Genomic DNA, 24,878 nt, shown 5'->3' with positions numbered 1-24,878 from the left:
TAAATTCCAAAACAAAAGCTGGTCCTGTGAAGAATGGTTACTCACAGGGATGTGGGCCTTGCCCTCAACTAAGTTAATTACAAGGCTGCTGGCTCCTCTTTCAAAAAGAGGGAAGCTTTTGTTTCTCTCTCCATCTGAGGACTTTATAGTGATGATCACTTTCCCTCCCAGGTCCTGCCCCGCTGAGTTGCCATACAAATCCTGGAATCAACCATGGAAATTCACTCACTATGACTGCAAAGTTTATTTATGAAAAGTTTAGGCTGCTTCTGCTATTTTACAATAAATAAATAGCTTACCATTATCCTCAGTGTCATATTCTCAACCAAGGTTCGGCTGGCAATGTCCTCGCTGTAGGAAACAACTGGGGTTGGAGTCTGAGAGACAGGTCCCAGTTTAACAGGCTGATTGGCCACCACATCTATACGAATCTAAAAGATGGGAAGCAGCACTGAGGTCAGTCAATTCTCTCAGTGAGTAACGCAACAGCTCTACAGCCCTGCAACAGCTCAATGACCAACTACTCTCCAGTAAAATACAGTGGTATGCAAAAGTTTGTGCACCCCTGATAATTGTCATGATTTTTTCTTTACAAATCATTGGTTGTTTGGATCAGCAATTTCATTTAAATATATCATATAGCAGACAAACACAATGATATTTGAGAAGTGAAATGAAGTTTATAGGATTTACAAAAAGTGTGCAATAGTTACTTAAACAAAATTGCGTAGGTGCATAAATTTGGGCACCATTGTCTTTTAATTGATTTGAATACCTTTAGCACTAATTATTGGAACATAAAATTTGCTTGGTAAGCTTACTGACCCCTGACCCTACATACACAGGTGAATCTAATCAAGAAAAGGGGTATTTAAGGTGACCAATTGCAAGTTTTTCCCCTCTTTGCATCCTCTCTGAAGAGGGGCAACATGGGAGCCTCAAAACAACTCTCAAATGACCTGAAAACAAAGATTGTTCAACATCATGGTTTAGGTTGAAGGATACAAAAAGCTATCTCAGAGATTTCAGCTGTCAGTTTCCACTGTGAGGAACATATTGAGGAAATGGAAGACCACAGGCACAGTTCCAGTTAAGGCCCGAAGTGGCAGGTCAAGAAAAATCTTAGATAAGCAGAGGCGAAGGATGGAAACAGTCACAGTCAACCCACAGACCAGCTCCAAAGACCTGCAACATCATCTTGCTGCAGATGGAGTCACTGTGCAGTGTTCAACTATTCAGCACTTTGCACAAGGAGATGTTGTATGGGAGAGTAATGCAGAAGAAGCCATTTCTGTGCACATGGCACAAACAGTCGCTTGAGGTGTGCTAAAGCACATTTGGACAAGCCAGCTTCATTTTGGAATAAGATGCTGTGGACTGATCAAACTATAATTGAGTTATTTGGGCATAACAAGCGGTGTTATGGATGGAGGAAAAAGAACGCAGCATTCCAAGAAAAACACCTGCTACCTACAGTAAAATATGGTGGTGGTTCCATCATGCTGTGGGGCTGTGTGGCCAGTGCAGGTACTGGGAAACTTGTTACAGTTGAGGGTCGCATGGTATCCAAGTCAATATCAGCAGATTCTTGAGAACAATGTTCAAGAATCAGTGACAAAGTTGAAGTTGCACCGGGGCTGGATATTTCAACAAGACAACGACCCAAAACACTGTTCAAAATCTACTAAGGCATTCATGCAGAGGAACAAGTACAACGTTCTGGAATGACCATCTCAGTCCCCAGACCTGATTATTACTGATATATTATCGTGTGACTTAAAGTGGGCTGTCCATGCTCGGAAACCATCAAACCTGACTGAACTGGAGATGTTTTGTCTCCACCTTCAACCAGAATCCAGACTTTCATGGGAAGCTATAGGAAGCGTTTAGCAGCTGTTATTTCTGCAAAAGTAGGATCTACTAAATATTGATGTAATTTTTCTATTGGGGTGCCCAGATTCATACACCTGCCTAATTTTGTTTAGGTAACCATTTCACACTTTCTGTAAATCCTATAAACTTCATTTCACTTCTCAAATATTATTGTGTTTGTCTGCTATATGATATATTGAAATTAAATTGATTCAAAATTGATCCAAACAACCAATGATTTATAAAGAAAAATCATGAAAATTATCAGGGGTGCCCAAACTTTTGCATACCACTGTTGGTACAAATAATGAGTATGTGGAGGGTGGCTTAATACGCTTTATGAGGGTTTGAAAACAAAATATGAACGTGTTAAAAATGTTTTGTGTTTTTTATTATATATTAAAACCAACCTGATTGCTGTAGAGAACGTCTTTTTTGTCAATACGAAGAGAAAACTGTATGGTGTGCCTTCTAGCTTCCTCTGGGATGTCTTTGTCTCTGCAAGGAAACGCACGGTACATTATTTTTTTCAGCTATTATCATCATCACCATTATTCTAACACAAACCTACACTCTGGAAAATCGTCCTACATGCGGTTTTATTGAGTCAGCTAAAACGACAGGACCCCTTGCATACTATAAATTTGAAACTACCTTATGCAAGTGATTAGCTTAGCATTGGTTAGCATAGCACAAAGACTGGAAACCAAGAGAAACCATTAGTTTGACTTTACATATAAAACATTTTTATTACAATACCAGCAGCTCTCAAACTCACTAGTTAACATGAATTTGTTGCCTATATTGGTACTAGGTCACTCTAGCCGATTCCTCTGTTTTAAGGCTTTGTGGAAACTAAGCTAAGCTAACTAGCTGCTTGAAGTAACTTAATAATATTAATATAAAAGCTATGCTTTAAAACATCTGTCACCAAGTCAAACAAAATAGAAACAGACCTGAAAAGTATCTTACCTGAAGTGAAAACAGTCATTCTTTTCATTTTTCATGGGTTTATTACACTTCAGCTCAATGGCCTACACAAGAAATATTGAAAAATAAATAAATATTATTTTAAGAGAAAAGTTTACGATAGGAAAAAAAGAACTCCTCTACTTGCATAAATCTACAATTTTCCTTTTTAGTTTTCCTGGTATTGGTCAATCTAATGAGTTGTGTCGAACAAATCTTTTTTATGTTAACAGAGAAACTAACAACTATAGTCAATCATTATCACTAATGTTAATACACTTGGCTTTTTCCAATTTAAAGACACTGTACAATCTTCAGTACCACTTATTAACAGATTTAAGTGAGTATATGTATATATGTGAAATTTTGACCCTCTGTGGATTCCAGACAATCCACACTTCAAACTTGTGCACCCAATTCTTGGGTTTTTAAGTCATTAAAGATGTATGCTGTATATTTAAACTGGAACAGTTTTTCCCCAACAAACACAACAATGTCAACGAAATGATTTGCACCGTCAAAGTCACCGGCAGATGCCTTTGGTTTCATTCTGAAACACTGTACTTATTTTTCTACGAAGGTTTGAACTTTGAGAGCGTTTAAACAAGAGAGAAAAGTGTGAAAATGTTCATGCCCGTCTGAGAAAAGTGTATAAAGTGTGTAGTGAGGGGCTTTACAGCCTTATTTAAAACACCTATAATAATTGTAAAAAATAAAGTTGGCTACTTCACAGATTTCACCTGTCGGGTTATTTTTAGAACAAAACTCCTGCAATAAACAAGGGACCACTGTATATCAAGGAGACTCTTGTGTTTTAGTCACTCACTCTTTCTGGAGGCTTTTTCCCTGAAGATACCCCATCCCATATGAACATGGACACAGCAGCTGGACTAAAAGTAGTAATTGGACTTCCCTCATCAGACACCACAGTCACTGAGAAAACTGAAGAGAAACAAAGACCTTCCCTTAGTTTGGCTGAACAGAGATTAAACTGATCAAAATACAAATAAATGAATTAATAAAACATTTTTTAAAGGAAGGAGAGAGAAAAACAAATGCAAACCTGGGAATTTGCTTCCAGCAAAAAACTTGACACTGGTGTCATACTCCACCGATAGGCTGACTGGTTTTTTGGGATCAGGGAGGACAGTGAGGCTCACTGATGGACCAGGGATGGGTTTTTTGTTGAAGGAGCCTTTAAACTGCAGCTGATAGTACCCCCTAGAGGAAGAACAGGCTATCAACACTTCCACTAGTGACTTTACAGTAGTGAAACATCAAGACTGATGCTGTATTACTACAAATAAAATTTTACTTACTTCGGCCCGCTCAAACCATTAACAATGAAAGAGGCTTTCCCTTCTGCGTTCACAGGTTGTGAAATAACATTGGTTTTCACCTGAAACAATAACAAGACTTCTCCTATTAGATCATTGTATAGATTCCATACAGCTGCAGCCAGAAGTTGCCAAACCAATAAGCCTGACTAAGTGATCAGCAGCAAGTGTGACCACCCCTATAAAGGCAGGTCTAAGCTAAGCTGTTACTCTACAGCTACTGTACTTCATTTTTCACAGGACTACATGGTGCTTTCTTTGACTGTGTTGATTTTCAAGCTAACCGTCAGTCCTGGAGGTGAAGTCTTTAAGTCCACTACAACCCTCTGGTCTGGAGAAGGGTTTCCCCACTCATCACACAGCTGGACGACAAATGGTTTGGAGATGCCGTGATCATTTAACACCTGCAAAGGCTGAAAAAAACACACACAAAAGGATGAGCTATACCTTTAGTTTGTCTCTAAAAAGAAATTAAATTAAGAATCTTTTATTTGTTTACCTGCTCCGGTTCGCTGATGAGCTTAAGCTGAGCAGGGAGTCCTGCGGTCACTTTAATACTGACACGCTCCACAAAGTCAGAGTAGCTGAAAGACAGTTCTCGAGGGCCGAGAGACCCTGATTGGAAACGAATTCCCGTCACCACGGCAGCACAGCTGCTGTCCTGGTACAATACAGAGCCGTGAGATTTATCAGCTTAGATCATCACAATCACCACATCTGGCCTGCTCATTATTAAATAAAGAAGTTACTGAATTTTCTCTTCATCATCTTCTTACAGTACTGTGTTAGACAAATACAAATACAGTTCTAAGGACACATGAACCACATACAGTATTTACACAGGTGCCGTAATAATGCAAACAGTTACTATTTTACCACTATAGTAAAATAGTAACTATAGTGGTAAAATGCAGGATAAATTGTGAACACTTTAAGTACAAATTTTATAACACACAGCTTGGTTCCTTCAAGAGTTCATTAACCTCTTCTAAAAGCAACATTATCTTTACATGTCCTGCTCTCCTTAAGCTGTAATCTGAATCAGCAGCTTTGTGGCACCATCTCTGAATTTATGAAGGTCAAAACCATCTCGGTCATATAAAATAACATCGACTTTGTTACCATTTTAGTGAACTTTGACCACAAAGACAAAAGCTTTTCATGTCATCTACAGAGTGTAGAAAAATGTTTTGTCTCCTTGGTTGTAAGGGAGGGTTCATTATCTGTGGAATTCCAGTAATATGACCTTGCTATTTTAACAAAAGCAGGCTTTTTTTTTTTTTTTATTGGTAGGGAGGAGGATTTAATAGATTTATAGTGGCCATAGGGCAGGTGAAAGGGCAAATGCACACATGTATACCCTTAGCTCACCAAAAACACATAATAAAGGGAGCTTTGTTTGCTCAGATAATATTAAGATTGCATTAGTGCATATTTGATTTGATTTAACTAATATTTGAGTCAACTTTTGTCTTAAATGCACATGGCTCTGGTCCCACCTGCCATTTAAATGTGATGGCTGATTTGTCCAGCCCCTCAGCTTCCACTTTTATGTGGTTCAAACAGGTGGGGGTAAGCGTCTTGGTTAAATTGTCAAACTGGTCCACAAGCTCCAAGCCTGTGCAAAGAAAGTTATTCTGAGTAATATAGCATGCAACCGTGAATTTTAAAAATGTGATTAATTGTAAATGATCAGATTTATACTCACTAATGTTTCCGGAGAGGATCTCACCAAGCTTCACTGTGGTTTGGGGTAAAGCTACTTTTAGATGCTCTGGTTCATCTGGACGAGGCCTACAAACAAAAGAGGGGACTTTATATCTTCACACATCAGTGTGCAGACCGTATCTAATGAAAACACTGAATCAAAGCTTTGATTATAGGTTCATGGCTTACTCGATAGTGAAGGAGACGGACACACTCTGGTCCTGATAGGAGACCTGGTAGAAGCGCTGCTCTCCCACCCGTTTAGGTACCTGTAAATCAGGCAGCTTCCCCTGGACCAGATCTTCCAGAAAGACATCTCCTGTCCAGTTAACCTTCACAGTGAAAAGTTAACATCAAGCTAAGAAGTGTTAAAACAGAATGGCTCATACAAGTCTTTTTTTTTTTTTTTTAATTCCTAGAATTATTTCGTAAGGGTAAAAAATAAAAATAAAATATATATAATTGTTTTTTCATTTACAAAATCCAACACCTACCTAAAAATCTATTACAAAAGTAAACAGCAATATTTGCACATTACACACCTTGATCATGGAGGCTATTTCAGCAGTGAGCGGTACCTCCCTGCCAGCTTCATCATACAGCTTGTAGAATAAGTTGTCCAGCAGTCCGCCGGCTATCCATTCGATCTTTTCACTGTTCCTCAGCACCAGATTCTCATTGTCCTGACTGTACAGCTCCATCACAGAGACCCTTGTGCTGGGCAGCACCCTCAGCCCCTTCATGACCAGCGGTATGTTTTTGTAACTCTAGAATGAAAAGAGGAGAGAGACACTACAAACAAGCTACATACTTGGAAATATTCTTCTGAGCAGAAGAATTCTTTTTTTCTAACTCACAGGCATCACAAATTGAGCTTTGAGCTCTTGTTGCTCTCCTTTCATTATTTTCAGGTTAATGGGCTTTGTCACAAGCTGGCCAGCACCGGTGCTGCTGCAATCAGTGACCACCGGGGGGAAACCTTTAACCTGGAAATGTTTGAACAAAAACAAAAAGATTCAGCCTGCGTAGTTTTTTGCCTTACAGACAGAAACAAGACACCACTGAAAATAAATAGATCAACATATATAAAACAGCTCATTATGGTGTTTCAATAAATACAGTTTTCTATGTTTTCACAGAGGCACCTGTGACTTCCGAACAAATCCATGTTTGTACCTCGCAGCGGACGATCTGTTTGGGGTTAGCGGTGATATTTCCAGCCTCGTCGTGAACTTCGACATGAAACGTGACCTGGTCTCCGTTCTCCACATCGATTGACGTTTCCTCCGGTTTGACATGGAGGGAATTTGGGATACCTAAAAAACAACACAAAATCAGGGAATCTTTAAGAAAAATAAGACAAAAATCTAATTTACCTTGTCTTAATGTTAGCAGCCAACAGATTATCATTTGAACCACAGCTAAATGACATCTGTTACCTTTACAGTGAAGCTACAAAGTCTCCTGGGGACACTTTTTTTTTATCCTAAATGGTTTTGATGGCAGACGTCTGATCAGAGGTTTAAAACTCAATCAGTGTATCTACTGCTAATGTACTGCTCTCAGAGCCACGAGCTGCTCACCATCAAAGTTAGATCTTTTTACTTCCCAAGGAAGTTCAGTTCACCTTTCAGCTGTTTACGTCAACAGTTGGCCTATGACTATGGACCAACTGTATGACGTCATTATTGGACTTGAGAACAAAAATCCTGAAGCTGTCTTTATTGTGCTTCAACAGAGCCAACATGAAGAAAGTTCTCCGTAAATACTGCCAACATCTCCTTCCCTACAAGAGGTGATCAAACACTGGATCATTGCTACACTCCATTCAAGGACTGCTACAAACCCCTCCCCACCCAGCTTTTGGCAAGGCAGGCCATTGTTCCATACTGCTGCTGCCTGCATACAGACAAAGACTTAAAATAGGAAAAAACAGTTTCCAGGGACATCTACAAATGGGACAGTGAGGCTGAGGCTAACATCACCGAGGATCTCTCCTGGACCCTTCACACAGACACTGCAATCAGGAAAGCTCGCCAGGGACTCAACTTTCTGAGGAAGCTGAGGAAGTTGGGCATGAATGCCAACATCACCTGAAATTTCTACAGTAGTGCGATCGAGAGCTTGCTGACGAGCTACATTACAGTTTGGTATGGAAGCTGCTCTGCCAGCAGCGGCAAATCACTACAGAGGGTGGTGAAAGCAGCAGAGCACATCATTGGCATGAGGCTTCCTGCCATTCAGGACATTTATCTTCAGCGGTGCAACCAAAAAGCACACAGCATCATCAAGGACCACAGCCACCCAGCACATCAGCTGTTCTCCTTGTTACCATCTGCCAGATGTTACAGGAGTCTGTCTGCTGGGAGCACAAGACTCAAAAACAGTTTTAACACACCACACTTCACAGGATGCACACAGAAGCTGTCCTACAGTTTCACAAGTACATACTACACTCTACACTGGTCACTCCATTTTTATTAGTATTTAAATAAAAATAAAAACCCTTACTCCGTGCAATACTGTACTAACTGCCACTCTAAAATCTTGTACTGCTGCTCACTCCTATCAATTTATCCCATGTGCAATATCCCATTTGTCCCCACCCCTCAATACATGTCAACGGTCACATTTCTATTTAAGATTTCTTTATTTATACAAGTGTGTATATATATTTACAGTGGTCCCTCGTTTATCGCGGTAGTTACATTCTAAAAATAGCCTGCGATAGGTGAAATCCGCGAAGTAGCTAACTTTATTTTTTACAATTATTCTTTATTATAGATGTTTTATGGCTGTAAAAACTACACACTTTATACACCTTCCTGCGACAGGACAAACTGAAACTGAAACTGAACTGAAACTAGAAAAAGTTGCATTGCCTGCGAAAATGCAGTGTGAATGCCTTGTAGCGGAATCTGCTGAAAACAGCAGAAGTAAAACTATGTGCTGAAAGGAGGTGAAGAAATGGAAAATTCTGCCAAAAACAGGTGAAGAAGCAGAAATTTTTGCTGAAAAGAGGTAAAGAAGCTGAAATTTCTCCAAAAAGTTGATTCTGTTCATCTGGACGTAGCGTTTTGCGGGAAATGTTTCGTCACTCATCCAAGTGACTTCTTCAGTCACTTGGATGAGTGACGTAGCGTTTCTCCCACAAAACGCTACATCCAGATGAACAGAATCAACTTTTTGGAGATTTACTTTCCTGGATGATTGAGAATGCATGAAGCTGAAATTTGTACTGAAGAGAGGTGAAAAAGTTTAACTGTCTTCTGAGAACAAATGGTGCCATGAGTGGGGTTTGAACCCGGGCCTCCTGGTCTCAAGGCGGCTAGAAGAAGCTGTAATTTGTGTTAAAAAAGAGTTTTAAAAAAAAGTTTAACCGTTAACTGAAAAAAATGTTGCCATAAGCAGGATTTGAACCCGGGCCTCCTGCTCTGAAAACGGCTGCTCATCTCACTGAGCTAAAACACAGCTCAGCTCGGCAAGCAAAATCAGTGACCACACTGATAATGTGGTCCATTCATTTCAATGGGACCAAAAAATTGCATAAAACATTTAATATCTCAAAAAGTATATAAGTTATGAGCACCAAAAGTCATAGTCGGCATTAGCAGAAATAGCAGAATAGTTTAAAATTTGAACGGTTAAAATCGCACAAAAACTGTGAAAGTAGTTCCACGGCGAAGAAGCATGGAGCAACTAGAATAAAGTATAAAGAATAAAGAGAAAGAGGAACTCAATAGTGTGAATGCCTGTGAGGCATTAAGACAACTAGGGCTGCACTGTGATGTGGTGGTTAGCACTACTGCCTCAGAGCTAGAATCCAACCATCTCCAGGTACTCTGGCTTTGTGCATGCTTTTAGTGGTTATTCTAAATTGGCAGCAGGGATGAGTACGACTGTTGGAAGCATCAGATGCTTGACTTTAGTTAAATGCGTTACTTACACTTTTAAATTGTATTTATATTTAAAGTTTTATATATTTTTTTTCCTCATCCAAGCAATCACTTCTGATCTACAGAGTATACACTTGAAGCATACTTCAAATGCTGTCAACAAAATTGATTTTGAGCCAAAACTTTAGCAATGGATAAGTAAACTAGACATGAAAATAAATTATTTAAATATAATTATCAACGTTTAAGTGCCAAGGATGAATCCAGTTGTTTCATAAAGTGTCTCAAAAGAAGATGATGCTCAACCAAAACTGATCTTCGAATCTCTACGTCGTTGTTGTTTGCACAGTCTCATCAAGATTGGTCCACTCGTCCAGGAGCAGATAGGAAACATAAATCTTCTATATGCTACGGTTATTATAGTGTGATTTAAGCATTTAACAATCAAGATTTCTGAAAGGACATAATGCACATGAGAAACCAGTACACAAACTGTTCTAAAATCATAAATAAATGAGGGGTTACCAGGAAGAAGACTGATCTTGACGGACTTAGTGTGTTGTTTCAGGCCAGGCAGGGTCACTTCCAGGTCATAGCTCTGAAAATGCAAACAAAGCACATAAAAATAAATCACCAAATCAGCTAATAATTTTTTGACTATTGACTTTCAAGTAGTTGTTAAACCTCTTGATAAAACTATGACTGTACTATTAGTAGTTTATTTATTTATTTTAAGCAGTCTTCCATGTGACGGGCAAATTTATGTGTTTGTAGCGTAGAAATCATTAGTTCTAACCTTGGATTGCTGGTAATTCAGGACTTTTCCTCTCGCTTTGACATTTTTGATGGTGAATGTGGTTCCACTGCTGGAGAATGTCTCATAACTCAGATCAAGACCACTAAAAAATAAATAAATAAAAATAAATAAATAACAATGGCCGTGTTACAACACTGTCAAATATGACATAATAAAGGCACAAAGGCTTTTATACATATTTTTTTCTCAAGCATTTAAAAATTCAGTAGCATTAATGAGACTCACCAGCATTTGAGCTCAGGTGTGAGTTTAGAAGTGAGGGTCGTTGAGTGGCCATAACCATCTTTTATCTGCAGAGGAATGTCAAACGGCACGCCCACTCGCAGCGTGGGGCTCATTGCACTGATATCAAAGCTTGCTGCATCGCCCTCTGAATATAGAACAAAGGAGTGTGTCTGTTTGGTCAGAATGGTGGGAATAATGATCACTAGCTAAACACACAGCATTCTTTCTCCTCACCTTTAATGGTAAACTTCAGTGTGAACGTTGGAAGCGCTCTACCGCCAAAGCTGACAGCGTTTGTTTCATGGACCACTGTGTTCAAATTCAGTGTGTACTTTCCCAGCTCAGTCAGGTTCTCTGTCAACAATGGCTCAAATATGATCTCTCAGCAGACAAACGTCAGGGCAACCAAGAAGAAGGATAAGAAAATTAAAAGAAACTCACCCATTTTTTTGAACCAGAAACCATTATTTGCTAAATGTGGGGCAACATGAGCAGCAAGCTCTTTGTCTGACTTTTGACCTACAAATGAAAAAGGTAAAATAATAAGAATAATTTAATTCTATAACAGGTGGAGCAAACACAGAGAGAAAGTAGGCTGAAAAAAAGAACAACTGCTAAACAAGGGCGAGAACCCAAAAAGTTAGAATTATGACTTTTTACACTTTATGACACATTTAATTTGAAGATTTTTTGGTTGTTTTGGCAACATGTGGGACTGAAAATTAAAGATTGAAGACACTTTACTGTCATTATTTAGTTTATTGTACAGTATTGTAAAATGGTGAGATCTAAATCTGTAACTGCAAATGTATTGTTAATAAGGTTGGAGAAGTCACTTGAACATGTGAGGAAATATTTCTTCCACTGAAAATACGTCCAGATTAACAGAATCAACTTTGTACCAGTAAGGAACATAGTTTTAAATAGCTCTATATAGTTTTATTACCACTTTGACTTTTAGAAGTCAGATGTGACATGCATTTGATCTCTGACACATCTTTAAAATCTTTAGTATTTTGACAATACACACCACACTTGTTAGAATCATAGTTTCTAAGTTATGAGGCTTTTTTTGGCCAATTTTTGACAAATAAATCATTAAGTTTAAGACCTAATGTAAATAAATTGTTAACATGACCACTCTCTACATCCCTACAAAGTTGAATCTGAATTCATTCAAAACTTTTTGGATTATCTCGTTTACAGACAAAATGACACCCATGCAAACGCTACCAAAAACATGACCATCTGTGAGGCAACTAGTACCGTATTTTTCGGACCATAAGGCGCACCAGATTATAAGGCGCATTGAGCAAAACAAAACAGTCAGATAAGTCAAACTTTACTCAGTTCATTCTTCTTGCTTCCTCCACTTCCGTAGCATTTATAAGTCTCTCAGTCAGAAGATGGTATATCATGCTTAGGTGGAAGCAGGAAGTTAGCTCGCCAGTTAACTTCTGACTTTCTTCTCGTTTGGCTCTCGGCGAAGGCAGTCGCACTTTTTCTCCTCTCCTCCTTCCCCTTATCTTCCCTGCTTAGCCTCTTGTGTCCTTGTCTTGTCTCGTGTGTATTACTTTCCCTGGAACACTCTCTCACAGTCTGTTCTCTAAACCTAAAAGAGAATTATAGATTTGATCAACTGGTCTCTGAATGCTATTGACACCCTTTTCTCAACGAGAAGTCTGGGCTCGGGAGAGCACGAGTGCCCTGGAGGGACTTTCCCTGCCGGATACACGATGGACGGGTGGCAGAAATGGAGGGTCGTGTGCCTGGCGGGACTGTCGATCGAGGACGCTGAAGATATCTACCTATTCGGAACCATGATAACAGGGTTCTTGCTGATCGGAGCTGGCTTGGCCCTGGCTTATCGGAGAATTAAGAAAGCGGAACTGGCTGTTCAAACCCCCCCAAGGCTGCCCGCTGGGATTGAAACGATGGGACGAGACGCGACTTCTCAGAATGGGCTCACTGAGTGCAGCATGGTTAAGACCTTGGAGGAGCTTAGAGCTGCCGTGAATACTCAGAATAACACCTCTGAGCGTATATTGGGTTACATCAAGGAGAGGTCTGCTCAGAATAACACCTCTGAGCGAAAGTTGGATTACATCGTGGAACAGCTGACTGCAGTCGTGAGTTCTCAGAATCAGCTCTCTGAGCACAAGAATGACAAGACCACGGAACTGAAGGTTAATAACATCATGGAGAAGCTCGCAGCTCTCCAACGGGAGATTGAGAGACCAGTGTCGGAGTGTTAAAGAACAGCTTTGAAATTCTCATGAGCTGCTCGCATAAAAGAAAAATCAACAACATCAGCATCATAATGCAGATACCCCCTCGGCGCCAGCTGTGGGCTCAAGGCTGGAGCCGAACAAAAACTCCCTGATAACGACTGTGTGTTTACTATTCTTCCCATTCCATGCAAGGCCACCTGGGTTGGCCGGTAGACTGTTTACTTAGCCTGATAGGGCGAAGGACACTGTCTCAGCTGAACTCTGGACACGCACACACATACACTTAAGCACTCACACATCCCCCCCTCCCTTCCAATGCCTTCGATGCTTGTTGCCTCCTGGGAACACGAGGCGGGTCTGGGCCCGCGCTGGAGAGTCGGCGCAGTGGCAGGATGGCTGCTGTGTTGCCTGGGATTACTCCTCATCCCCTACCCAACCCTGTTGCTGGTCACGTGCTCTATAATGTTGTGCTGTGGACATTTATGTACTTTCTGTGCAGAGGAGTTTTTTTGTTTCCTGTTCTCATGCTGTCCTCCATAGCCCAGCATGAGTAGAGGTCTCTTTTTTTCCTCTTGTACTTTCCCATTGTAGTGTACATTTCAGTGTTTTTTCTGTAATGCAACCGTTCTCTGACTTGTATCCCCATGTGATGTCTGTGTTGTGTGTGTAAGGTTGGGGGCGGGTTCATTCCACTGCAGGGCAACCTGCCACTGCATGTGGCGAATAAAATTTGAACTTGAACTTGACTCCGGTAAATTTAATAAATTCTGTTTTCATGGATGCCTGGATGTTAAACTTAATTGTTACACCTGGTAAAGCAGCAACGCTGATCATTTTATTAAAGATGAAAGAATTTAGACCGTTTTTAAATCTCAGTGATGCCGCAGTGTTTGTTTGACTTTGGGACCTGAAGGGGACAGAGTTTTGGACCCAGATTACTCCGCGAGGCTCCTGACAACGGTAGCCATAATGCTCCGACAATCCATCAAGCAGTGCGGCTTCGTAGCTTATCAAAGTTGTAGTAAAACATGTTTTGACAGATTTCTGCATGCCGCGTACTACATAAAATCGGTTCGAGGTCAGTAAACACAACCAGAATTCATACATAAGGCACACTGTCGATTTTTGAGAAAATTAAAGGATTTGAAGTGCACCTTATAGTCCGAAAAATCTGCATCTTTGTTATCACTAATTAGCTCCTACCTGCACACATACAGCACTTTGATAACTGAATTTCCCAGCATTAGCTGATAAATAAAATAGCTGATAAATTGCAATCACCATATAGCTCAAGTTAAGGCTTTTAAAAACCAACTCCCCAAGGTTATGTCAGTAAATTGTAGTTTGGGAAACTTTGTTATAAACAGCAGAAAGACTTTTTCCACTTTTTTTTTAATTAACCACTTATTAATTAAGTCATCATGAAAAGAAAACATATCAATAGGATATCAAATCTGTAATCAAACACATACCATGATGGAGTAACGTGAGCTTAACACACAGTTTTGTCCCTTTTCCCTGGCCCACTGAGGACATCCGAGATAATTTCTCTCCCCTCTTGTTCAGGATCTCAATTTTAAGAGGCCCTGAAACGACACATCAGACAAAATGTGAGGAATGAGCTTTGAGCTATACGCGACGGGAATGGGGGAAGACTTTTTTTGAACACCACTGTTTGATGCAAACAAATTATCTGTTTGTTTGTTTTTCATAACATATGAAGTGCTGTGGTATGCAAACACTGCAAGATCTTACCTAAAGTAGTCCCAGCAGAAAGAACGGCATTATTTTGCAAGGGGTTACCATTGGGCCATTCCACATTCAGCTTATCTGGAAGCCTGAAACAAACGCATGTCATTTACCTGAACTGAAAGTCTCATTTTTGAGTCAGAATGAGGAGAAAGATTTGCAAAAAATAAAGCAACCCAGGTGACAGAGCATCTACATAACAAACAAAAAGTGAATATTAGAGAGGAGCAGTTTGTGTAGAAAAAATGTCTCCCTAACTGCTCACTCACTTCTCAGAGTCACTGTCGATATTTTTCTTGATGGCTTCATCAGTGGCTGTCTTGTCGATCTTGGAAATAGGAACAATCTTGTTCATGTCCCAAAGTGCTTTGGGCTCCTGGGAAGAGATTTTTCTTAAATCAGTAAACTCAATAAAAGAACAAAGAAAAAAAAAGGGATTTATATAAGTGAATTTACTGAAATAATATGGAAAATTAAACCCCCCAACAAAAAACTGAAGTTGAAGTCCAAATGTACTCAGTAAGCTAAATTCTCAAGAGTCATTACCAGTTATCGCTAATGCTTGATTGCAGTTGTTGCTGCTAAGTGTGACCCAACCAGTTTTATGTTTAGGGGGTGATCTTTGTCTAATCTTTGTCTAATATTTAAATTTGCTTGATGATCTGAAACAAACAAGTCTAACAAACATACAAATAATAGGAAATCAGGAAGGCAGCAAACACTATTTTACACCAGTGACGCCCTAGTGTTTGATAATGTTTGCTCCGAGTTCAACTTCAGACATTTCCTTTAATATGAATGATGTACGATCGTAAGCAAACCAAGTGAGTAATTATTGATTATTTAGTAAAATATCATTATACTACATACATAATTTCAATCTCAAATGTGGTTATACACATGAAATACTCACATCTTGATAAAAAAGCAACTACTACTTAATAAAATAAAAACTGGTTAGTCACTTAGACATTTCTTCTGTTTATAGATAAAGATATTTATTTTTCTTTTATGACATACAGTGAAATATTACTTGTGAACTATTGAAGCACGCTGTTGGTTAGGTGCAGTCAGTTGTCAACTGTACAATTCTGGACCAACACAGATGTTTTAATAGTGATTCAGATGACTGTCAATAGATTTTATTTACTTTTCGCTGTTGTTTTTTTGCCCTTTATAACATAGACACAAAGAAATTTTATCACACAATTTTTTATCACTGATATTTTTCTTAAAACCTTTTACTGCGACATTTTCGCTTTCCAGTTTTGGAATTGATGTTCGATCAGTTTCTCAAATCAAAGTTTCATAATTGCCTTCTTACTCGAGACACTTCCACCTGTCCTCCCGTGGCATAGACGTCACCATCGAAATTTCCATACAACAAAAACTGAACCACTTTACCGTACAGAATGGGATTTGTATTGTGCGTCTTCACCTGTATGAGGAAGCATAAAGAGATCAGAATGAATGTAGAAGAGGGAACAATAAGAAAATACATTTAAGTAGACAAAAACCAATAAATGCTCACAAGTTGGCCTGTTTTGTATGTCCTGCCTCCCCACTCGATGGCGGAGAAGACTGCCCACGGATGCTGCATTTTCTTAGTAGGCACATCTGTCCGTGTTTTAATCTCCTTGAAGCCCACAAACTTGATTTGCTTGTCGAACTTTTCATTACAGTTTCGAAGCCATTGTGTGAACTCCTTCTGGATGTTACCTCTTGACGATTTCTGTTGAAACGGAAAGAAAATGTTTAGCAGAGAAAAGAAGGCAGAAACAAAGACCTCAAAACAGGACATATTAAATATGTTACCTTGCGGTGTTCTGTTACTAACAGGTAGACAGAATGTATCCAACAGTCACTCATCATTAATACTAATATTAGCGACACACCAATTGGTCAGGCTCCCATATGTCCAGTCATGAGCTGCTTAATTTCATGCATGTGCAACACACACACACACACACACACACACACACACACACACACACACACACACACACACACACACACACACACACAGTGGTTAAAGCAAATAGTGGGACACAGTCTCTCTCTCTCTCTCTCTGACACACACACACAGGCTTAACTTTGTGCTGAACATTAAGGGGGGGGGGCAAGATCTCTGTCTAAATAACTAAATAAATAGATTTGTTTTAAATGCCAGAGGACCACCAGCATTTTTGCTTGTCGGCTCTCCACTGCTGTATTGCCAGATGGTAAAAATACCACATGGTGATTCTGTTTTTTTTATGTATATACATTCAATCATTTACATCACTGTATTGACATCAATAAACTACACCAACTATACACATGACCTCATAGAGCTAAACCTTGCCAAGCCAAGTATTTGATGGAGCCTACAATCTTCAATAATCCATGCCTTGCTTCCTCCTGTTGTCTGCCAACAGCTGAAGAAAGCTGTGAAGTTTTTTGAGCATAGGTGTTCATGGCCTGGATATGTAACTGACTTTTTGCATGTCCTGAGAACTCTGAACATAGCCTTTTTCCAATCTCTAAAGCCTACACTAACAAAGGCAGGGTCACACTTTGTTTTTCAGGGTTTACCGTCAGAATGTTATGTGGAAAACAAGTTCCTGTGTGTGTTGTGGCTAACTGTTGACGTCTCAGAAAGTGGTCAATTAAACGTCCTGATTAGGGCTCTTAATTTCCAAGCATCATTATCCTGAGGTTATAACACAGTTGTTTGCTAATGTTGACTGATTTGAATAAACTTTGGCACAGTGAAAGCACTGCACCCTTTGTAAAGTGGCACTGTAATGCAACCAGGGGAAAGTTGTGAAGCATTTTTGTTGAAAAGACAACACACATTTAGCTCGCTTCTGCACTCTGAAATAACTATATATTAAATGATTGTATTGCACATATTAACAACATTTTTGACATTGTTAAATTTAAAAAAACACTATTAATATATCCTTGGATTCTCACCTGCCCAGTTGCCCGACTGTTGCCCTCACCATATGACCCTCTGTGAGTAAACCACACGAACCAGATACAAATCAGTTCAGTGCTCTGACAGTGTGTGCTTGCATGCACAGTTATTTTTGTTTTTTTATGTCTGTTACCTGGAAATCTGTGCCTCCTGTGCAGCCTTTCTCTGTGCTTTATCCCCCTCTCTTTGGTCATCTGACCCACTGTCACCTCCTTTCTCTTGCCCAAGTACTACACCTCCTCTGTCGCCTTCTTCTGTCTCTCCTTTTTCACTTGCTGCACCTCCTCTATCACCACCTTCACTCTCCTCTGCACCTCCTCTTTTGCCTCCTCTCTCTCTCTCAACTGCTCCTCCTCTGTCGCCTGCTCTCTCTCTCTCCTCATCTCTGCTTCCTTGCTTCCCTCTTTGATCACCTGCTCTGCAAACCTCTTGACCCTGATATAAAAAAAGTTCAGTTAATTTTTAAATGGTTTGAGAGAGCTGGTATATATCACATCAGCATGTTCCCTTACCAAAAAGTTGGAAAGCATTTGAAACACCTTTTGCCCTCCTACCAGCATATTAACATAATTTTTCTTTTAATGTTGTTTCAGTGTTTCTCACACAAGTTTACTGTAATACATTTACACCACATTCTTTTTACAGTATTATATAATTATAACATGTACACATACACAACATTCCTCTATTGTTTGACCTGCCTTTCTCTTTCTCTCCCCCCACCTCTACATGTAGCACAATGCTCCCCACCCGACACACGCACACGCACACACACACACACACACGCACACGCACACACACACTAATGTGCTGTTAGGATGGACGTACTTCATTGTGAGTGAAGACACAAAGTTGACAGGGGGACCACCATGAGAACATTTGTAATAACAAACACTCACTCAGCTGAATGTGGACATTTTAAACTAACATACAAGAAGTGGCTAAAGCTAAAGCTATCCACAGCTCAGAATATGCCAGCAGCCTCGGTATGAGCAAAAGACGAAAGCGCTTGAGAAAAATTATGGAGATGAATGAATAAGCAAAAAGGGTCCAAATTGTGTTAATATATAAACATACCGATCATTTGTCGTATAAATCTGTTACACTTGCTTTTGTGTGTCGACATACAGTATGTCAGGTAAAGGTGCGGGTGCAGCAGCTCATTCACATTTTTATTAATCACAGTAGTTTATTTTAAGTTGTTTAGGTGAGAGAAGATCATCTAATGTTGAGTATTTTATAAATGCAACAACTCTGACCTTTGACCTATGTTAATATCTCTATTATACCAAAGCTTTTGCTTTGGTATAATAGAGATATTAACATAGGCACTCCATAGGCACTTTAAGCACTCCAGTGTTAATTGTTGTCTAGTCTTTTGACTAGACAACAATTAACACTGGAGTGCTTAAAGGTAGCTCACAACACACTTTATTAAACACTGGAATATTACATAGATTAGCACTAAAAGATATTTTATTCTAGACAACATATATATATTTTATAATTAAGGTTTGGATATCTACCTAAGCTGAATATTATGTGTGTATGATGTGCTCCGTTGTATCTCAGGTTCTGTCATGTTTAAAAAGTGTTCCTTTGAACTGGAGAGGTTGTCAGCTGGATTTTATATATTTTATATAGGGTAATAGACCATCAAAGTAGCAGCCCTTGGTTTACTACCGGACCCTCTCCATCAGTTGTTCTATATCCAGAGAAGCCGTTTGGATAAGCCATAAAAAATCCACAAAAAGTCCTGTCTTCATTTCAAGTCCTACCAGGACCCCGGACAACTGAGAACCTACACAGTCTTCAGGTCAGAGAACATGCTGAAGATAGTAAACACTGATAAAAATATGGGATTTCATAAACACCTGCCAGAATGAAGAACATTGATGGGAAATGTTGTTAAACCACTGCTCAGCGTATGCGAGTAGTTAATTGTGATGTACTGAAAGTAAAATGTAAAAAGACTTGTGCTGTAGAAAAGGAAACTGACCCTGCAATTTATTGAAAGCAGGTCACAGCTGGGTCAGTGTAATAAAAATAAGACCACATAGTCTCCGCCTGAGTGCATGTGCCACAGGCAATTCCATACATTGGAAGTACTCATTCTGTAGCTCAGGATGTGACCTGCTATAAATGAGGACAAGACATTGTATGCTTCAGTCCTACTTTGTAAACTGCTCTGTACTCTGTACTCAAAATGAACAAGGTGGTTTTAATGTAGAGGCTGACTGATAAAGTAACCGTAGAACTCTTCTCTTCCTGTTGACAATTCTGACAATAAATCAGATCCATTTCAATCCTTTATCAGTCATAATATATATCTGCTCAAGGGACTGAATGTCGTGCTGGAGTTCTGATTGTGAAAGAGCCAGTGAGAAATGGAGACGGTCACCTGTCCGTTCAGAACCAGTGAGAAGATAGTTTGATTGTTCTTCAGTTTCAGCTCAAGGTCCATGAAGGTCATCTTGTTTGTGGTGACCTGGAAATTGTCATCGGTGAAAAGCACTCCTGAAAGCCGACGGTAACACTCCGGGGGTATATTTGTTGCTGTTCTGCTGTTATGTTTACGAGAACACCAGTCAAACCTGTAACAAATGGAGCAAGACACAAGAAGAGAGAAAGGATGTTAAAGTAATTTTTACCACTATAGAATATGACAAATACAATGTGAGTGGCAAGGGGAAAAGGTTAACCTAGCTCGCTCTCATTTTTTGGAAGCATAGTTTAAAGCCATGCTGTCAGTCTGAACTCTCAGAAAAGTCTAGGGTTATTCTGTTTGTTCAAAGATTCAGCTCCATTTAGTAATACCAGGTTAATAACATGAAGCATGCTGCTAGCAAAATATTCTCTGTTAGCTGGAAGTCAGTTTTAAATACAATCTTTTATTTTCTGACCTGTTATACATCTTTACACAGATTCAGCTCTATACCTAAATGAATGCTGATAAATGCTGATCTACCAGCAATGCATCCTTCAACATAGGTGTAGCCAGTCAATGTTAGTGATAACCACAATATGCCATCAGTAAAACTCAATCAAGTCTGAGAATATTATAACAACACATGAATAGCAGATTATGTGTTATCTGTTAAATACACAATCACCAACACAGCAATTCAAACTGAGGAAATTCAAAAGAAAAATAATCAATACATTTTGATATAAAGGCAAATCCTTCCCTCAAGAACAGGGCAAGTCTGCGGGGGTCTTAAGGGCCCATTATGTTCAAAGCATTGAATGTATGGCGTGCAAACAGTGACATCACAGAGCCGTCATCACCTAAAACACTGAATGACAGGTACTGCCACTCAGAGAAAACCTCCATATCAGTTGCTTTTGTTTTCTTCCAAAAGTCTCATCTTTTTGAGCTGTTGCATCTCTTTAATCTGTATCGTTTGGGAATATCTGAGCTTCTGCACTGACATATAACTGAAACAGTGGTAAAAACAAACAAAAGCATACATGTGTGTTTTCAACCCGGCCACACCGTTTGCACCAATTGTGTAAAGTCACGAAAAAACTGAACGTGAAGTGAAGTGAACGACTAGCCACAGAAAAAAGTTACATCACTTTTGGCATTCGTGAAGACTGCAAAGGTCGATATGATAAAAGATTACAGGTTTCCCCATTTTTCCACTAACACTATCCACAGATAGGTTCCTATGTGGAGTTAAACCGTATCCAACATCACAGCATGACAGGGACCTATATATGACAGTGGAATCAATTTTCTCTGCTGACTCCTAGCCGTTATGTTAAACTCTGAAGTAAAAAGTAACTAAAGGTAAAGCCTACTATTTTAGACTAAAATGGGACATTTGTTTTTGTGAATATAAGTATGAAATGAGTGTAATTACTCAGCCACTTTGGTGCCAGGTATGAGCCGTCCATTCCAGAAACACTCAAAGATCTTCCTTTCTTCCTGAGTCACGAGTCCAGGCTCATTTTCTAAATTGTCATTTTCAGAAGACGCTGCTAAAGAAAATTACCCCCCAAAAAACAACATAAACAAAAGCAACAAAAAAAACAAACAAACAAAAAAACACAACTTCAAAACATGTCAAACTATAAAATCCATGAATGTATTAAATATGTTAACAGTATGAATACCATTTGCAGCACATGTATCTTTGGGATCTTTAGGATCTTTAGGATCTTCAGGATCTTCAGGATATTTAGGATAAGTCTCCCTGTCATAGAGGAATGGATGATAACGCAGCACTCCCTCCACTGTGCCACCACCCGGTCCAGAGGAGGCCTTGAACTCAAAGGTGTCCACAGCAGAGTTAATGTACAAAGTTTGCATGTCATCGTCAACTTCCCTCAGGTTCAGCACACGGGGACATTTGTTTGGTTTTTCGCGTAAAGTGATCTGTAAACACGTAAAATGGTAAAGTTAGCCAAAACATACAAAATGTTAAATAACATACAGTATTTTGTAAAAGTCTACATTTATCTGAAGCCTCACCTGAATGTCAATCGTAGGTTGTTGAGCTGTCTTTTTAGAGCCTTGTTTCAGGTCATTTCCATTGACTCCATGAATGTAATAGTGATATATGTGCCTGAAATTAGGACAAATGCAGTTAACAGAGTTTAATCCAAAAGCAGTTTGGAAATGATTGTGTCAGGCCAGCCTCCAATGGTTAAAAGGTGAATTTCTTAAAATGGGAATATTGCAAGATAAAAAGGATGAAACAAAAGGAGGAAGAAAATAAAATTAAATAAATTAAAAAACAGAAAAAGGAATGCAATTAAACAACAAAAAATTGGAGGTGTAAAAATAAAAAATATCACATGTACATAAGTATTCCCAGCCTTTGCCATAACACTCAAAATTGAGCTCAGGCGCATCCTGTTTCCACTGATCATCTGTCAGATGTTTCTGCAGCTTGCGTGGAGTCCACCTGTGGTAAATTCAGTTGATTGGACATGATTTGGAAAGGCACACACAAGTCTATATAAGGTCCCATACTTGACAGTGTATCTCAGGGGACCAACCAAACCACAAAGCACAAGGAATTGTCTGCAGACCTCCAAGGCAGGTTGAGGCACCGATCTGGTCTGATGAAACAAAGACGGAACTCTTTGGCCTTCAATGCCAAGCGTCATGTCAGGAGGAAACCAGACATTACTTATTGCCCAGTCAATGCCATCCCTACAGAAAAGTATGGTGGTGGCAGCATCATGCTGTGGGGATGTTTTTTGGCAGCAGGAGCTGGAAGACTAGTCAGGGTTTGCGAATGTTGGTGAATTCTCAGTGAATGTCTTTCAGTGTCAGAGATCAGATTTAAACCCAAATGAACATGTCTGGGAAGATCTGAAAATGTCTGCGCAGCAAAGTTCCCTATCCAACCTGCAAAGAAGAATGGGACAGACTGCCCCAAAATATCTGTGCCATGGTTGAAGTAACACACTCAAAAAGACTTGAGGCTGTAATTGCTGCCAAACGTGCTTCAGCATAATATTGAGCAAAGGCTGTGGATACTTATGTACATTTACAAGAATTTAAAACATTTTTCTCACTTTTTTTTTTACTTTTTCAAAAAGTGGAACAAGTGAAGTGTTACAAAAACTTTCCGGATGCACCGTAAGATATGATGTGGATGAGTGAGCTCACGCTAGATGTCTGGCCCATGCATCAAAATTCTGTTTCAGGAAGGAGATATGCTTTTCCTTGAGTCCTGTAATAACTACGGCCGTGAAGCTTTCCTTCCCACGTTCCTCATTGATGATGGTACGAAGGAAGCGCTCATCTTCACTCACGTGTGAAAAGTCGCCAGGCTGTAGCGGGAAGATTAAACATCACTCAGAGATGATGTTGACGCAGGGAGAGAGCACACCACAATCCAAAAATCATCAAAATCTTTAGCACATCTTTTAACAACATCTTAAAGTAGACTCACCTTCCTGTTTAGGATGGTGGTGCTATAAATATCCTCTTTGTTCTTTTCCTTTTTTTCAAATTCTTCTTCTGATAGAACCAACTCATGAACATCTGGTAACCCCACTGGCTTGCTAATCATCTAGTAATTTATGAAACAAAACAAACATATGTACTTAATTGACAAAATACCAAGAAATGCCCATCTAAAAACCACACATCTAATTTTCAAACTCAGTCCGCAATAAAGGAAACAAAGTTAAGTTACATTTATTATATTTTATAATTTGGGTTTACAATGACATAGAATATCTACAGTAACTTTAGATATTCTATGAAGTGCTTCACTGAGTTTCCACACAGACTTACTCTGACTACATTTCCAAAGTGGAAAACAGCTTGTTTTCCTCCAACTCCAAAGTACGATATATCACTATTAAGACTTCGAGGTACAGGATCAGGGCGGACGTAGTCTTCTTCTCTTCTGTAGAAAAGAGAAATATAAATGCATGGCTTAATTTGTGTCTTTTTTCAAAAGAGGCGAATGCATCCCCACCATTTCACATTTCTTTTCTTTTAGCAGCATGTGAAATGTTTTCATATTCTTGCCTCAGACAGGATTTCAATTGGCCTCCTTTATGATATTTTTGGTTTGTGGTGAGCCAAAGGTTCACCACAAACCAAAGTGGTCTGCATCAGAGGCCCCTTAAGCACCCAGACTCTACTACAGAGGCATGTTGGTGTAATATGGGCAGAATGTGGTTTGTGCTTGTTTTTAAGCAAGACTTCTGTGAGAAAGCCATCTGCTGGATTTTGCCCATGTTGCTCCCAAACTTCAAAATGTCATTCAGCATCAAGGGTGCCTTCACAGATTTTGAGGTGATAAGAAGCTGGAGTCCAGAGGACTCAGCGTTCAAGATTTCCACATTTAAATTTTTGATAAATCAGATTGCAGGACGGTTTTCCACTTCACTACTCCACTCTTAAATGAGCTCATGCCACAAGAAGCCAGCAGCATTTCTGGATTTATACTCTTTTTACTATTTTCAATTAAACACGAGATTTATGTGATTTGCAAACTTCATTCTACTTTTATGTATTTGTTTTGGGGTTTGTTTGTTTTTTTTTTTCAAACAGTGTCCCAACTTTTGGAACTACTTTTGAATAAAGAGCTGGAAAGCACCACACTACTGTAATTTTGGAATTTAAAATAAAACAAACCA

General features: G+C 39.4%; 1 protein-coding gene across 3 annotated transcripts in view; it reads right to left on the bottom strand.

The window, feature by feature from the left end:
* The window catches only part of smchd1 (structural maintenance of chromosomes flexible hinge domain containing 1), a 39,511-nt gene that overhangs the window by 7,316 nt on the left and 7,317 nt on the right, over nt 1-24,878 (bottom strand). The window contains exons 6-39 of one of the 3 annotated variants that reach the window (XM_084939530.1): nt 24,025-24,139; nt 23,678-23,797; nt 23,392-23,555; nt 22,243-22,336; nt 21,885-22,146; nt 21,632-21,749; nt 20,167-20,359; nt 17,899-18,200; nt 17,762-17,801; nt 16,335-16,535; nt 16,128-16,241; nt 15,073-15,179; nt 14,810-14,892; nt 14,527-14,640; nt 11,265-11,342; nt 11,058-11,177; nt 10,824-10,968; nt 10,578-10,680; nt 10,307-10,379; nt 7,062-7,201; nt 6,743-6,871; nt 6,428-6,652; nt 6,075-6,217; nt 5,887-5,972; nt 5,678-5,796; nt 4,678-4,839; nt 4,463-4,591; nt 4,161-4,240; nt 3,905-4,062; nt 3,668-3,783; nt 2,845-2,906; nt 2,283-2,370; nt 300-431; nt 46-201 (exon numbers count right to left, since the gene is read on the bottom strand). In XM_084939530.1, the coding sequence (XP_084795656.1) occupies nt 46-201; nt 300-431; nt 2,283-2,370; nt 2,845-2,906; nt 3,668-3,783; nt 3,905-4,062; nt 4,161-4,240; nt 4,463-4,591; nt 4,678-4,839; nt 5,678-5,796; nt 5,887-5,972; nt 6,075-6,217; nt 6,428-6,652; nt 6,743-6,871; nt 7,062-7,201; nt 10,307-10,379; nt 10,578-10,680; nt 10,824-10,968; nt 11,058-11,177; nt 11,265-11,342; nt 14,527-14,640; nt 14,810-14,892; nt 15,073-15,179; nt 16,128-16,241; nt 16,335-16,535; nt 17,762-17,801; nt 17,899-18,200; nt 20,167-20,359; nt 21,632-21,749; nt 21,885-22,146; nt 22,243-22,336; nt 23,392-23,555; nt 23,678-23,797; nt 24,025-24,139 (4,471 nt within the window). The remainder of the gene's footprint in view (nt 1-45; nt 202-299; nt 432-2,282; nt 2,371-2,844; nt 2,907-3,667; nt 3,784-3,904; nt 4,063-4,160; nt 4,241-4,462; nt 4,592-4,677; nt 4,840-5,677; nt 5,797-5,886; nt 5,973-6,074; nt 6,218-6,427; nt 6,653-6,742; nt 6,872-7,061; nt 7,202-10,306; nt 10,380-10,577; nt 10,681-10,823; nt 10,969-11,057; nt 11,178-11,264; nt 11,343-14,526; nt 14,641-14,809; nt 14,893-15,072; nt 15,180-16,127; nt 16,242-16,334; nt 16,536-17,761; nt 17,802-17,898; nt 18,201-20,166; nt 20,360-21,631; nt 21,750-21,884; nt 22,147-22,242; nt 22,337-23,391; nt 23,556-23,677; nt 23,798-24,024; nt 24,140-24,878) is intronic. The other 2 variants (XM_084939527.1, XM_084939528.1) reach the window with 2 other exon arrangements.

The sequence above is a fragment of the Perissodus microlepis genome, chromosome 9 (assembly GCF_051167445.1).
Source record: "Perissodus microlepis isolate ML-2025 ecotype Zambia chromosome 9, ASM5116744v1, whole genome shotgun sequence".
Taxonomy (NCBI): Eukaryota; Metazoa; Chordata; class Actinopteri; order Cichliformes; family Cichlidae; genus Perissodus; species Perissodus microlepis.
This window is presented reverse-complemented; position numbering and strand designations above follow the sequence as displayed.